The 12,948-nt window shown below is 35.6% G+C and overlaps 2 protein-coding genes across 6 annotated transcripts in view; one reads left to right on the top strand and one right to left on the bottom strand.

Annotated features, from left to right (window-relative positions):
• Window positions 1-10: 10 nt before the first annotated feature.
• LOC110828877 (transmembrane protein 192) lies at window positions 11-7,094 on the top strand. 4 transcript variants are annotated; one of them, XM_022062004.2, is made up of 9 exons: window positions 11-154; window positions 2,315-2,464; window positions 2,737-2,853; window positions 3,965-4,079; window positions 4,629-4,790; window positions 4,890-4,998; window positions 5,334-5,515; window positions 6,003-6,073; window positions 6,547-7,094. In XM_022062004.2, exons 1-7 carry the CDS (start codon window positions 11-13, stop codon window positions 5,464-5,466), a joined length of 930 nt encoding a protein of 309 aa, XP_021917696.2. In that variant the 3' UTR covers window positions 5,467-5,515; window positions 6,003-6,073; window positions 6,547-7,094. The 4 variants fall into 4 exon arrangements, with proteins under 4 accessions (XP_021917696.2, XP_021917710.1, XP_087200226.1 ...); XM_022062011.2 differs by lacking the exon at window positions 11-154 and adding an exon at window positions 164-402; XM_022062018.2 differs by lacking the exon at window positions 2,737-2,853.
• LOC110828888 (uncharacterized) overlaps window positions 4,629-12,948 on the bottom strand; it is a 40,245-nt gene continuing 31,925 nt past the window's right edge. For both annotated transcript variants that reach the window (XM_022062031.2, XM_022062040.2), the window contains exons 3-4: window positions 10,310-10,454; window positions 4,629-9,312 (exon numbers count right to left, since the gene is read on the bottom strand). In XM_022062031.2, coding sequence (XP_021917723.1) covers window positions 9,184-9,312; window positions 10,310-10,454 — 274 coding nt within the window. In that variant the 3' untranslated portion in view covers window positions 4,629-9,183. The remainder of the gene's footprint in view (window positions 9,313-10,309; window positions 10,455-12,948) is intronic.

Genomic DNA, 12,948 nt, shown 5'->3' with positions numbered 1-12,948 from the left:
ACGGTTTTAAATGCTCAGGAAAGAAGTAAGGTTATCTGCGTCAGAGAGGAAGCGAAAAAATAATATTTCGATATCTCGATACAGAGTTTTGTCAATACTGGACTTTAATCGTGGTCCGTCGTCAACTGGAGGTGTTAATCTACTACTTAAATATGTAAGTCGGATGTCTGTCGTATGTGATCCGTGGTCGTAGTCACTACGAATTCTGTGTGTTTGTTCAGGTGTGCTGTTGGTCTGTTGGAAGCTTAATACTGAGGAGAGTGCAAGTGCTTGTGTTTGAACGTTAAGCAGCAATAAATACAGACGTAAATAGGATGGAGTCGTAATTCAAATCTCTACACGTAACGTGATAACATTAACGTTATGGTTAGTCTTAGTAGGAACTTCAGTACATCGACTGGGGTAAATAGTTTTTAAGCTTTCATTAGTTTTCTTTCAATATATGAATTGGACCTAAGCTTTGAAGTGTTCTGACTTGTCATCTTGCCAAAGTATATATTTGACAGTGGATTCACTTTGTCAGGTTGAAATGGCAGCTAGGTTATGTAGCGCCAATCGAACTATCGTTTACATTCAACATTTATATTATATTCAAGGAACTTGAATACGATTGGAAGGAATTAAGATTTAATGAGCCTGATGGTGACTGTTGTCTTTAGATACTTATCCCTTCTCTGAGGATTTAGTGCCTGCGTTTTAAAAATGAAATTATATATAAATTTTAAGTTTGGTTTTGGTTATTCATTTTATTATAATTTTATGTAGTGGGCCTAAAACAATATAAAATAAATGAGATAATTTCATCATGTGCTTAATTATTGTCTTTTTTATGCTCAATCAAAGATTATTCAGATATGGCTTTTATCAGATTGTGTGTAGGTGCTAATGTGTATAGATTAAGAGACTGCTACTTTTCTATAGATTTTAATTAAACTTAGGAAAGCATTGTGACTCTGATATTCCTTATACATATAATTTACAGTAATTAATCTTTGTGAGAATGGGTTTGCTGGTGGAGGTGTTTGTTTTAGTCCCAATACCAATATGGAGTTCGTGGCATACCACATAAGCTAATCAAATCCTATCTCACAAACAGAACACAACAAGTAAAAGTCTGACATGTAGCAAACAATCAAATGAAAGAATACTTGTCAAGTAGCCTTCCAGTTAGATTTGGAGTTCCTCAAGGGTCTGACCTAGGTCCATTACTTTTTATTTTATATGTAAATGATATTCCACATCTAACACAAGGCAGAACATTAATGTATGCTGATGACACATCAATATTGAATATGGGTCAGGATTTGAATGAACTCCAAAAGTTAACCTTAGACAATATAGAGTTGGTAAAGCAGTATTCTGAGATAAATAATTTATTTATAAATCCAACTAAAACACATTATTTTTTTCCGGACAAAACAATGTAGGGAGGAAAGTAATCAAAAATTTTTAATAAAGAACAGGGAAATAGTTAAAGTAAAAAGTACTAACTTCCTGGGAGTTGTGATTGATTGCACTCCGAGTTGGGAAGTACATATTGAAAGAATGTGTAGTAGAATTGGCCGTAACTATTTATAATTAATAGTCTCTCTAAAATACTTAATCTAAATGAAAGAATAATGTATTATGGTTTGATTTATCCCTTTTTGTCTTACGGAGTCATCGTATGGGGAAAGAGTGCTGAAGTACTCACTCGACGAATTTTTACTCTTAAAAAAAGGGCAGTAAGGTACACAGCAGGTTTAAAACCAACTGAATCGTGCACAGATAGTTTTAGGCATTTAAAGATATTAACAGTATACTCGTTATACATTCAAGAAACCATTTTGTATGCAAAAGAAAAGTGTTTGCACTGTAAACAAACAAGTACATACATATAACACAAGAAATAATAATGATTATAATAAATATGTACATAAGTTACAACTTTATAATAGCAAACCGTCTGTAGCAGGTTGTTTCTTCTATAACAAACTGCCTACCATAATAAAACAAATAAGAAATAACAATCAGTTTAAGAAGGAATTGAAAGACTTTCTTATTAAGGGGTGTTACTATTCTCTAGATGACTATATTAATGAAGAATTTTTGAATATTGGCTACGGATAATCTAATATGTATAATGCTATATCTCAAATGGGATTATATCATAATCATTAATGTATTTTGATAATGTATATTATAGATTGACATATCCTATGTCAATGTATTTTTGATCTACAGGAAATAAAGTATTATTATTATTATTATTATTATTTCTTGTGTCTGATATACACCAAGGATTATCATTCATATTTTGTTATTTTTTTTGTAGGGAGGGTTGTTTTTTAATGATGCCTCTTTGAGCCTTAGTGCTGGTGGAGATGATTCACAGATGCTTCTACCAGTTGTTGGTACTGATGTGGAAAAGAAATTCACACCACTTAAAACAGTGGTGATAGTTACAATGGAACTTTTTTTATCTGTAAGTTATCATCAGTACCTTTCAGATACAGAATTTCAGTTAAAGGTTAAAATAGGTTCTTATTTCTCATCACTTTTCTTAACATCCATCTTCTAATGTTGCTGGATCGGCCTAATCATTGTATGACCCTCAACATGACAGTTGTATTTTTGGTAATATGTATTTAGTGTCAATTTTCAGATGTAAAATTACATTGTTAAAGTACAGTTATAGTGTGTTGCATTGATAGTAAGACATGTTTGGTATCGTATAACCTTTCGTGACATTTTAAGGTCGCTGTGCTAGGTACAACAATCATCCTTGCTGTTTTATGGCCAGAAAAACTAGAGAGATGTGCACCATATTTTATCACTCTTTACATACATGCTGCATTTTGGTGTATCTCATTGGTGAGTTTATCATGTATTTTATGTATTTATTTAGTTATATGTTATGCAGCCAGACTTTAGTTATGAGGTTTAATGGTTTAGCTGCAACACACGGTCAGCAGAGTCACACATCTGGTAAAAGTTAATTAAAGGACCTGCAGATATATGAAATATGACTTTTTTTTAGTTTAATAATTATTTTGTTGTTTTATGATTATGTGTCATCACAACATGGTACATTGTAAGGTCTCCAGATATGATAATAGTTGCAGATTTGTTAATACAGTAGTTACGACCTATTCTACATTTTGAAGTTGAGCATTGGGTTATCACACATTTATTATATGGAGAGTTATGTTATGGAACAAAGATTGTGGGAATGTGAGTGGTCATAATAAGAATTTAACTCAGTATAGGGTCCAGTGGAGTTTTCTTATTGTTATTGGATCGGTGGCCCTGATACCAGAGTTTTCTGTAGAAGGTCTGAACATTAAGTAACTGGCTAATTCTCTAAAAGATACATTGTCACAACATTTAATGACTTACTGCTCCTGTTGGTTAGAGTTTATGATAAAATGCTTGTGATAGATGATATTAGGCAATTGGATTTTTCTGGCCCAGGACAGGGAGCTATAGGTGGCTCTGGTTAATTCGGTGATGAACCTTTGTGTTCCATAAGCCATCTAGTTAGTTAGGTGATATTAACATTTAGGAAGAAGACCGCATGAGAAGTATAAAGAATGCAGTGAGAGTGATGTGGCTGGAGTGGGGTCGGAATTGGGAAGTGGTAAGGAGAAATGGGGTGGTTTTTGAAGAATGACAATACAAAATAGTTAAGTCTCTTTCAGTTAGATCAAGCGAATGTGTTGAATTGTGTAAGAGTGAGTTGATACAGGGTAAAAGTATAGTATTGTGTTTAATTGGTTATTTAAGTGTGAAACTGTATATTAAAATGCTGTGTGACTTAAGGTAACCACAGTTTTCGCTTTTATAATAGCAGTTTAGATTGTGTGGTTATAGTAATGTAAAATATTTTGAACTTAAAAAAGTTCTAAGTTTGGGGATTACTTAAGAAATCATTTCTCAGGTTCCACTTTTGATTCTACATGACTATTGTTTTTCATTGTTTCAGATTGTGGATAATCATATCAAACAAAAACATCATGCATTAAGAGTAAATGGTTATCTGGAATTCTATCAGCAGACATATAGTCATAGTCGAATTCCATTTTATATTGTTTCTTTTTGTAAGTGTAAATAGTTATCAATATGTTTCATTTGTTATTTTTTATTTTAAGACTATTTTACAAAGTAAATTCCTTAACATATATACAGGAAAACCACATCAGTTTTAAGTGCTTGGGATCAGAAAATACAATATTGAGATCAATAAAATTGAATTGTGCAGAATCTAGTGTTGATAATGATATAAGGTCTTATCTCTGCCTGGAATTTTAAGGAACTGACTCATTCTCATTCTTCTCATCCTCATCCTCTTCATGTTTCCTCTTTTCACACTCAGACAGGGGTGACCTCTTTTTTCTCAACATGATCATCTGTGAATAGTTCAAGCCTGTACGCACTGAAGTAATTGGTGAGATCATGGACTTCACTTGGGCAATACGCTTGTACTTATATCTCTTCCCAGTCCTATTCTGGCAACCTTCTTGCCTGTCAAAGCCACTTTTATAAAACAGTTGCAGATAACTGTACCTGATGTGGAGTTCTATGAACTGGCTAAATTTCCGTGAAGTGTATTCAAGGGTAATGTTTCTCCTTTTTTCTCTCTCTCTCAGGGAATGCTCTTTTGTTGGTTTCAAGTACACTCCTGCAGCATCTCTACGAGGATTTTAAGCAACAGTGCAGTGTCGATGGATTCTCAAAGCCTGTAAATCATTTGTGTGTCTTTATTGCAGTAGAAACTGCCGTTCTGGCTTGCGTCATATTGCTTTATATCCGTAAGTTGCACTGAATGAAATTCTGCGCTGTGGTGAGGGGTATATTTATAATGTTATGTTAATTTTTTTATTTATTTTGTTGCTTATGTTGTTATTTAGGCAAAGTGATTCAGTTTAACAGAAGTAAGCCACCTCCTGATGTTGAGCGGGAAGAGTGGATGAGAAGTTTCATACAGGACAGTTACAGTGGTGGTGAAGTTGGTTACAGGTAAAAAGCGTTATCTGTTTGTCTACTTCGGTACTTTCCAAATTTCTCAAATGTTCCAGATCACTGTGCATATGGAAACCTTGATATTAAAAACCTGAATGGTGATTCTGACCCTAAGGATATCCTTTAAGTTATCACGAGTGTTTTATATCTTATAATTAATGTTTTTTAAACAAAAAACAGTGTTATCCTGAGAAAAAAAATTTCTGTATTTTTGTTTATGTTTCTCCTTGAGATGTTGGCATTTCCTGAGTCCAGAATAATTTTTCACAGTGTCATACGTGTATGTCATTATTTCTGATCCTACTTTATAACATTATATTTCTTATTTCCAGAGAGCGTGGTGATCACATCTACGATCTCTTAGAGAAGCAGGCAGATTTGATTCGTTACTTGAAAGATCGTAATGCTAAACTTAGCCATAAAATCATGCTGCTTAGTAGTCAGATTCATGGAGAACAGGAATAAATTGTTGCTACTAATCAAATGCTTACCTTATGTGATATCAATTTTACAGGTAAGCTCTTCTGTATTTTGAATAAAGATTTCCTTGGATATTTTATTGTTCAGTGTTAAATTGTGCCACTCTGAGAGTACCAGTTTTATTTACTTGTGGCTTAACAATGTAGCTCGGACTACAGCTTTGACTGATTACAAATAATGAATTATGAAAGGAAGTGGTTGTAGCCTATTGAGATACTATCCCAGAATTTGGGCCAAGATTTGAACCCTGGACTTCCCAGATATAAAGGGGGGGTGTTAACCACGTGACTGTGGCATTTGGTATTACAGCAGTTAAGGAAACTAATTTTGGAATCACAATGTGCAGAGTTTGAGAAGAGGCACGCTGGTATATAAAGTAGAAAAAGGGGAAGAAAAAAAACATGATGACAGAAATCATGTATTTCTGTGAAGGCTTGGTATGATTCAGCAAAGGAATCTGAATGTGATGTTTGAATATGTTCATGTATTAAAGAGTATTTCTGTCTGTCTGTGGGCTCAAGTGTCACTCAAGATCATCCACTCTCACTTAATGAAGTAGGGGCACAAGCTTCAAGCTGTTGATACTTGAAAGGTAAGGATATTGTAGCTTTTAAAGTCTCACTCAGCTTTAAGAATTTTGTTGTTTGAAATTCTGAGAGAAATTACAATTTTTTTTAATTTGAAATTACAAAAATGACAGGACTTTTGGTGAAATGTAAGATCAGAATCATAGACATTCAAGCCAAATTTGATCTCAAGACAAGAACATCTTTCTTAAATGAGAATGTTGTGGCATTTTGAATAGGATGCTCCCCTGCACACACTCACCACACATACACCTGTAATATATGTAATTTACTGGACATTTATTCTGATAATGAGATTAGTGTACTTGTTTTAAACAGAATAACAAGAATCTTTATTTTCCTAATATATGTCACCCCTAGCAACTCACCGTTAGCTCAGTCATTACGGTACCTCTAATTAACGGGGTGTTGAATAAAACAAGACTTTCATAATGTGTACTTGTTGTTCTTAATACTTGTGCTGTATTTGTTTCCGTAGATCTCAACGATGATCATTGTCTTCCTGGTGCCATCATTAGGAGAATTGTTAAAGAGTTATGGATAATTCCTCTATTTATTTTATGTCATGGAATGTATTTAATTTAAAATCTAAAGTATCAAAGAGAAATTAATTTAATATGAACATATCTTAATGCTTGTGATTTTATATTACACTTGAAATTCTTTATTGATAATCTTTTTTAAGTATTTTATTTCACAATTTTGTTATCTTTCTGAATGAATTGTTGGAATTTATAAAATAATATGTCCTCTAGCTTGAGCAAGGATTTTTATTTTTATGTAAAAATTAAGTTAATTTTTTAAAACTCTGGTGCATGTACTTAGTTGAACATAACACTTTCATTTTGTTACATAAAGATTGTTTTATATAAATGTTGACACATTCTAAAGGCTGTATGCTATGGACAGATAATAATGGAACAATCCTGCTTTTTAATGAAAATGAATCAGTTATGTAGGATTTTTAATTTTTTCAAAATATTGCCATAATCTTATAGTAACAATAATTCTAACAATTCTAACACATTCTTCAGTTATTTTTTAATTTCTTAACCTTCTAAGCAGTTCATATAGTCTATTTTTCCCTTCCTAAATACATTAAAATTGCATACTACAAATTTTTATATTTATTACAATCATGTATATAAAAATAAACCATCGGGTAAGAGTGTCATTGTCCCATGAACAGTGTCACAATTTGGATGTTTAGTTTTCTTGATCACATCACATCCGAAGATGCGTTTGCAATTTGTTGGTTCACACCGATACTTTTAAATTTCTAAAAAGGCTATGATAAAAATTTTACTGTACAATTATTGATGTCACTTTATTCTTTATAAATTCAGATTATCTACGAAAGCTTTATTAAGCAACTTAGTAATTACAAAAAGTTCTGCGTACAGGACAGAAAGAATGTTTCAGGATTATCAAACATTGTTGCTTAGCGTAACTGCGAATATTTTATAATGAAAAAGTAATATAACTTCGTATGACTTCTGGAAGTGGACTGAAGTTTTGATAACTGTCTTTTATGCAACAGAGAGTTTTTATTGGATAGATCTATTTTCTAAATAAAAATGGAACAAATTACTATAATTCTTAACATATGTACACCTAGAATCACACAGTTCTTGAAAGGAAATTACCTACATATTTAAACACGTATTATTGAAATTTACTGTACAGTGCGATCAGAAGAGCCAACTTAAGAATCCTCAGTTTGGATACTTGATGCAATGAAGTCTTCTGATGTGATCTGCCATGTCAGTATGGAATGAGTTTTCAGTGCTTTGGAGATTCCCTCATCCATCATCATCATCAAGAACTGATGTTCACTGCATATGTACATGTAGTTGGCTCTGAGACCAAGAGTGGGACGGCAGAGAAACGGTGATTCAGATCGGGCCTGCACTCGTCCTGCCTGGGATTACAGTCCGTGATGTTAAGTAGTGTTAAGCCATCTATGAATTCTAGTGGTAAGGATAAAGATGGCTGTCTTCTGGGTTGTCGTGCTGTTTGTAGTCAGGCAGATGTTTATGAACATTTCAGAGGTACTTGCTGCCTCCATCGCCTGATGAGGGAGGCGGCAGTAATGTGTGAAACATCTTTAAACTTCTGTCAGACTACACACAGCGCGACAACCCAGAAGGCAGCCATCTTTACTCTTACCATCATGATGACCAGGTTGTTAAGCAGCATTCATTGTGGAGCCGCTGGTAGGAAGAGTGAATGCCCGAGTTTGCGTAGCTTTCCAATGTTGGTTCACTTTTGGACAAGAACACTGTTCTTATAAGTAATGATCAGTTTTAGTTGCGTCATCCCTGAATGATGAAGGAGGCAGAGACAGTCTGCAAAATGTTGGAAACTTATTCCTTATTGATATGCGTGATCCTTCTAAGACGTAATTGCATTTAGCTGCCAGGAAGGCTTGAAACCTTATACAGAAGATACAATAATGTACATGGATTATGAGAATATCTTAGGAAAATAATCTTTAACTTTATATTACAAATGGAGGACAATTCAAGAAGTCAGTATCTTTTTAATTTTTAAAACCTTGTATAAATGTATGCAAACTATTCGCAAAAATGTAAGGACCGCATTCGTTTTTATGCACGTAGTTATACAAGATTTCAAACAAATTATTATTAAATGGTCCAATATCTTGCTCCCCCCCCCCACCCCAGACTGAATATTACTTATCATTTAGTAATTGAAACATTGTATACATGGATCTGAATATATGAAGTAATTTCTGCTAATAATATTCCGTAAAATCCGACAACGTCCCACTTCAGCATGAATAGTTGATGACATATGAATACAAGGTTCATAATCTGAAATCACTTGCTGATTGTTGATTGAATAGACTTTTGAATTAAATGAGCTACTACTCCCACAGAACTACGCACAAGTCTGTCCTTCTTGAAAACTGACACTTTAATCTGGATAGCACAAGGCGGTGATCTGCTCCTTCGAAGATACACAGCGTAAAGTTCTTTGGTTGTAATGGACAGTTACATTGGGTTAATTTATCTCTTTGTCTTTTTCCTTTCCTGTCTCCCTTCTTTTGTCCCTTTTTCCTCATTTTTCTTTCATTGTCCCTCTGTAATGATCATGCTTTTGTCGGTCCTGTAACAGCTACAGAAGGTGGGCCCTCTTCCATTTTCTTCAGTTCTTTGATTACTTGTGCGTGCTCTTCTAGAAGTTTGGCGAACTCGTTCTTACGGCTCTCCGCCTCTATCTGCAACAAGTTCTAAATTCAGTGTTTTTGGTTTGTGTCGTCGGCTGCCTGCACACGTACAAAGGACGTTACTTTACTGTGGCAGTTTCCTCTTGTAAATGTAAGTGGCAGATTAGAAATATTAAGATAGGTGAAACTATTATTATTTACTATCAAAATGTGAGGTTTATCTTATAATTTAGAAAAATAAACTAGATGGTACTAAGATGACTGTCTTCCGGGTTGTTGCACTGTGCAGCCTGGTAGAAGGGTGATCACCATGATGATGGAGACATCAGGAAACTCTGAAACACCAGCTAAGTTCTACGAGACTACACGTTGCAAGAACCCAGAAGACAAAGCCTGAAGTCTCATTTAGATGATTCCAATGCTTGAGGTTACAGCATAACCTGCTAGTTTTATGGTTTTTTACAACATACATCATATTTTATAAGAATGGGTAGACGAACCTTATCATGTTAATACGTCCGTTGTTCTTACCCCGGTAATTATGTATAACAGTGTCCACCTATTCAAATAGCTTCTCACGCAGTCTTTTTTTCCCCTTTAAACAATCGATAACAGGATGGCTAGTGTTGGGTTTGTAAAGTGTTCAGCGACAGATAATATTAAATTGTTTCAGATTTGTTTATCTGTATCAGAATAAAATAAATTCCAAGGAAAACATGGATTGTAGATGAAACTGCAATTTTGAGAGCTTCAGTATGTGTAGAAGGGTTCATGTCTGCAAAAAAATGTACTGGTAAGTTATGTATTTCTGTCTTTTTCATGACTATGAGATTAGAGATGACTTTCACTGCCCGTTCATTTGCAGGCGTCAGCGTGGTTGCTGTAAGAACAGGATATGTAGTCTCTTCATAAATATCAGAAGTCATTGAAGTGTGTGGTTTTGCCTTGACCACTGAGAAGATTTTTTTAAAATGGCAGAATAATTGTGAATATTTCTTTTAGAATGCTCAAGAATGCTTGAATAAGTGCTTGTAACTTATTGATTTACCTGAATTTGTTTTATGCGAGCATCAGACTCCTCTTTCATATCTCTAGTGTCGCTGTCTGTTGTAGACGTTTGGACAGTTTTAGCCGTGTTCACCTCCAGTTCGGGTTCAGGTTTCTCACCTGCATCCACATCATCCACCACAATGCTGGAAAGCAAAGATAAATTTACAATTTGCTTCATGTATAACCTGTGCTTCTACAGTATTTTAATTTTGAACAAATCAAAATTATATTCATGAGGAATTTAGGAGGAGACTAAATTCTGGAAGTGCTTGTTACTTTTCAGTTCAAAGTATTTTGTCTGATTTCTAAGAACCTGAAGATTAAAATGTACAAAAAATATTGCCTGTTGTTTTGTATGGGTGCAAAACATGGTCTCTCTGAGGGAGGAACACAGATTACAGCTGTTTGAGAACAGGGTGCTGAAAAGGATATTTGGGCCTAGGAGAGAAGACGATGGGGCATGGAGAAAACTGCATAAAGATGAGCTTAAAAATCTGTACTCCTCCCCTAATATTGTCAGGGTGATTAAGTCGAAAAGAATGAGTTGGGCGGGGCATGTAGCGCGCATGGATGGGACAAGAGGTGTGCACCGGGTATTGGTCGGGAAGCCTGAGGAGAAGAGACCGCTGGGGAGACCTAGACGTAGATGGCAGGATAACATCAAATGGGATCTATGGGAAATAGGAGTTGAAGGCGTCTGGATTTTGTTGGCCCAGGGCAGGGTCCGGTGGAGGGCTTTGGCTAATTCGATTTTGAACCATGGGGTTCCCTAGGCTATCTAGTTATTATCAGTTCTGGTAAAAAATCGAATATGATCTTGACCCATTTCTGTCTTTTGTAACATCTTAAGTCTCAAGACTTTCTGTCTCTGTGTTATACCACAGAAAAATTAAACAAAATTTTAACTGGCGTATATTTTTACGCATAATATTTGGCAGGAAGCCTGAAGCTTGCTGATTTGCTGTGAATTATATTGTATTTTTAGGACATATGAAGACAATTTTTTATGTGTAAAGACCATTCGAACTCTCTACAGGAAAATTCCCATGCCAGTATTAGATAACTGGCGGCTATTTACTAATTGCGAAAGTGGTCATGAAAATAAATATTCCAGAAATTACAGTAATCTGTAACTACTGTGCAAACAGTCTTTTTACTATCTTAGAATCCGGTGGTGCAGTGTTGCGACATTATTAGAATAACAATCAGTCGTCTGTGACGTCGGCATCAATTGAATGATTTATGTATGGTACTAGCTGTGCTTTTTTCTTCTTCTAAGGTTTTATTGATTACATCAAGTTAGTGGTCTACATGTCTGGGACGTCTCCACGCGATGTCACGCACAAGGAATGGGCCTGTAACATTTCCGCAAAGCCATTTTTAGAATTCTGAAGGCGAAGACCTCCTCAACTTTGTCCACAGCTTACCGTTTGTGCGTGTCCATATGTTTTTTTCATTTTACCTCTACTTTTCTCCAAACATTGAAAAACGCTCGAACTCTTCTAATTAGACACATTTGTCCTGGCGCACTTCTCGCGAGTCCTACAGAGTGTTGGAAAAATGGTTTGGTAACTTCTGTTAAACGGTGACCCAAGTTATCCAAGATTTGTAGAGCCACAGGGCAAAAAGAAAGACATATCAATTAATATAAGATAATCTGTACTTTTTGTTAAATAATTAGCATGTGCAAGGCGCAAAGAACTCTCGTGGACACGTCAATCGGACGAGTTCATTTGTCCCCACTGACTTGGGCATAACCCCCTCTTTCACTACCGTTTCCTTCCATATCTCTTCCAGTTCATCATTTATTAATCATCCTATCATTCCACGCTATGTGGTCAGCTACTGCCCGCATCATTAAACAACAAAAATAAATGACGCGTCTACAGGAATCAACTTCGACGTTTCGCTTGTCCTTCCGTGCAATGGCCGTATCCGCAATCAAATGCAAATTGCGTGTGTATCAAAAGAAAACATTGTAAGAGAGGTCAGGGTTGAAGTGATGTCACGTGGGTAGTGCTCCTGCCACGCGGCGTATCACATGACCTTGCGGGATGGGTCATGCGTCACCGTCCGTTCGCAATATTGATTGGCCGGACACTCAGGTGTGAGTCTCTGTTGTCAAGACGACCAATTCGACAAGGATAGCCAACTGTCATTCTGCATTGTGAGCGAGATACAGCGAGAGACGTCTCCTGCTATTGGTCATACACTGACCTTTGTCACCTTATGAGATAAAATGGGCCGATGTGGGATGCACATGTCGATTCCACATTGAACGGTTATCGATAAAGAAGTTGGTTGTCTCCTGGGCTGTTGCGCCGTGTAGTTTATTAGAAGTTTACCGACGTTTCAGAGGACCTTTCCAACCTACGTCATCACAGCTCATCACTCTGTTGATGGAGATACCCCTGAAACGTCGGTAAACTTCCACCAATTACACGGAGCAACAACCCAGAGGATAGGCATATTCATACCTGTCGCCATGAGAACCTGAAATCTCACACTTTTGATTATGTACTTGTTTAATTCGAATCACAGTAGTAATGAAAGTTTTATGGAAGTTAATTATTTAACAGTCAGTCACTTATACACATGGGATTTGTTATAAGAGGAACAACAAGGAAAATTGGTATG

The sequence above is a fragment of the Zootermopsis nevadensis genome, unplaced genomic scaffold (genome assembly GCF_977971745.1).
Source record: "Zootermopsis nevadensis isolate Lab colony 2312 unplaced genomic scaffold, Znev_1.0 Znev_ptg000007l, whole genome shotgun sequence".
Taxonomy (NCBI): domain Eukaryota; kingdom Metazoa; phylum Arthropoda; class Insecta; order Blattodea; family Termopsidae; genus Zootermopsis; species Zootermopsis nevadensis.
This window is presented reverse-complemented; position numbering and strand designations above follow the sequence as displayed.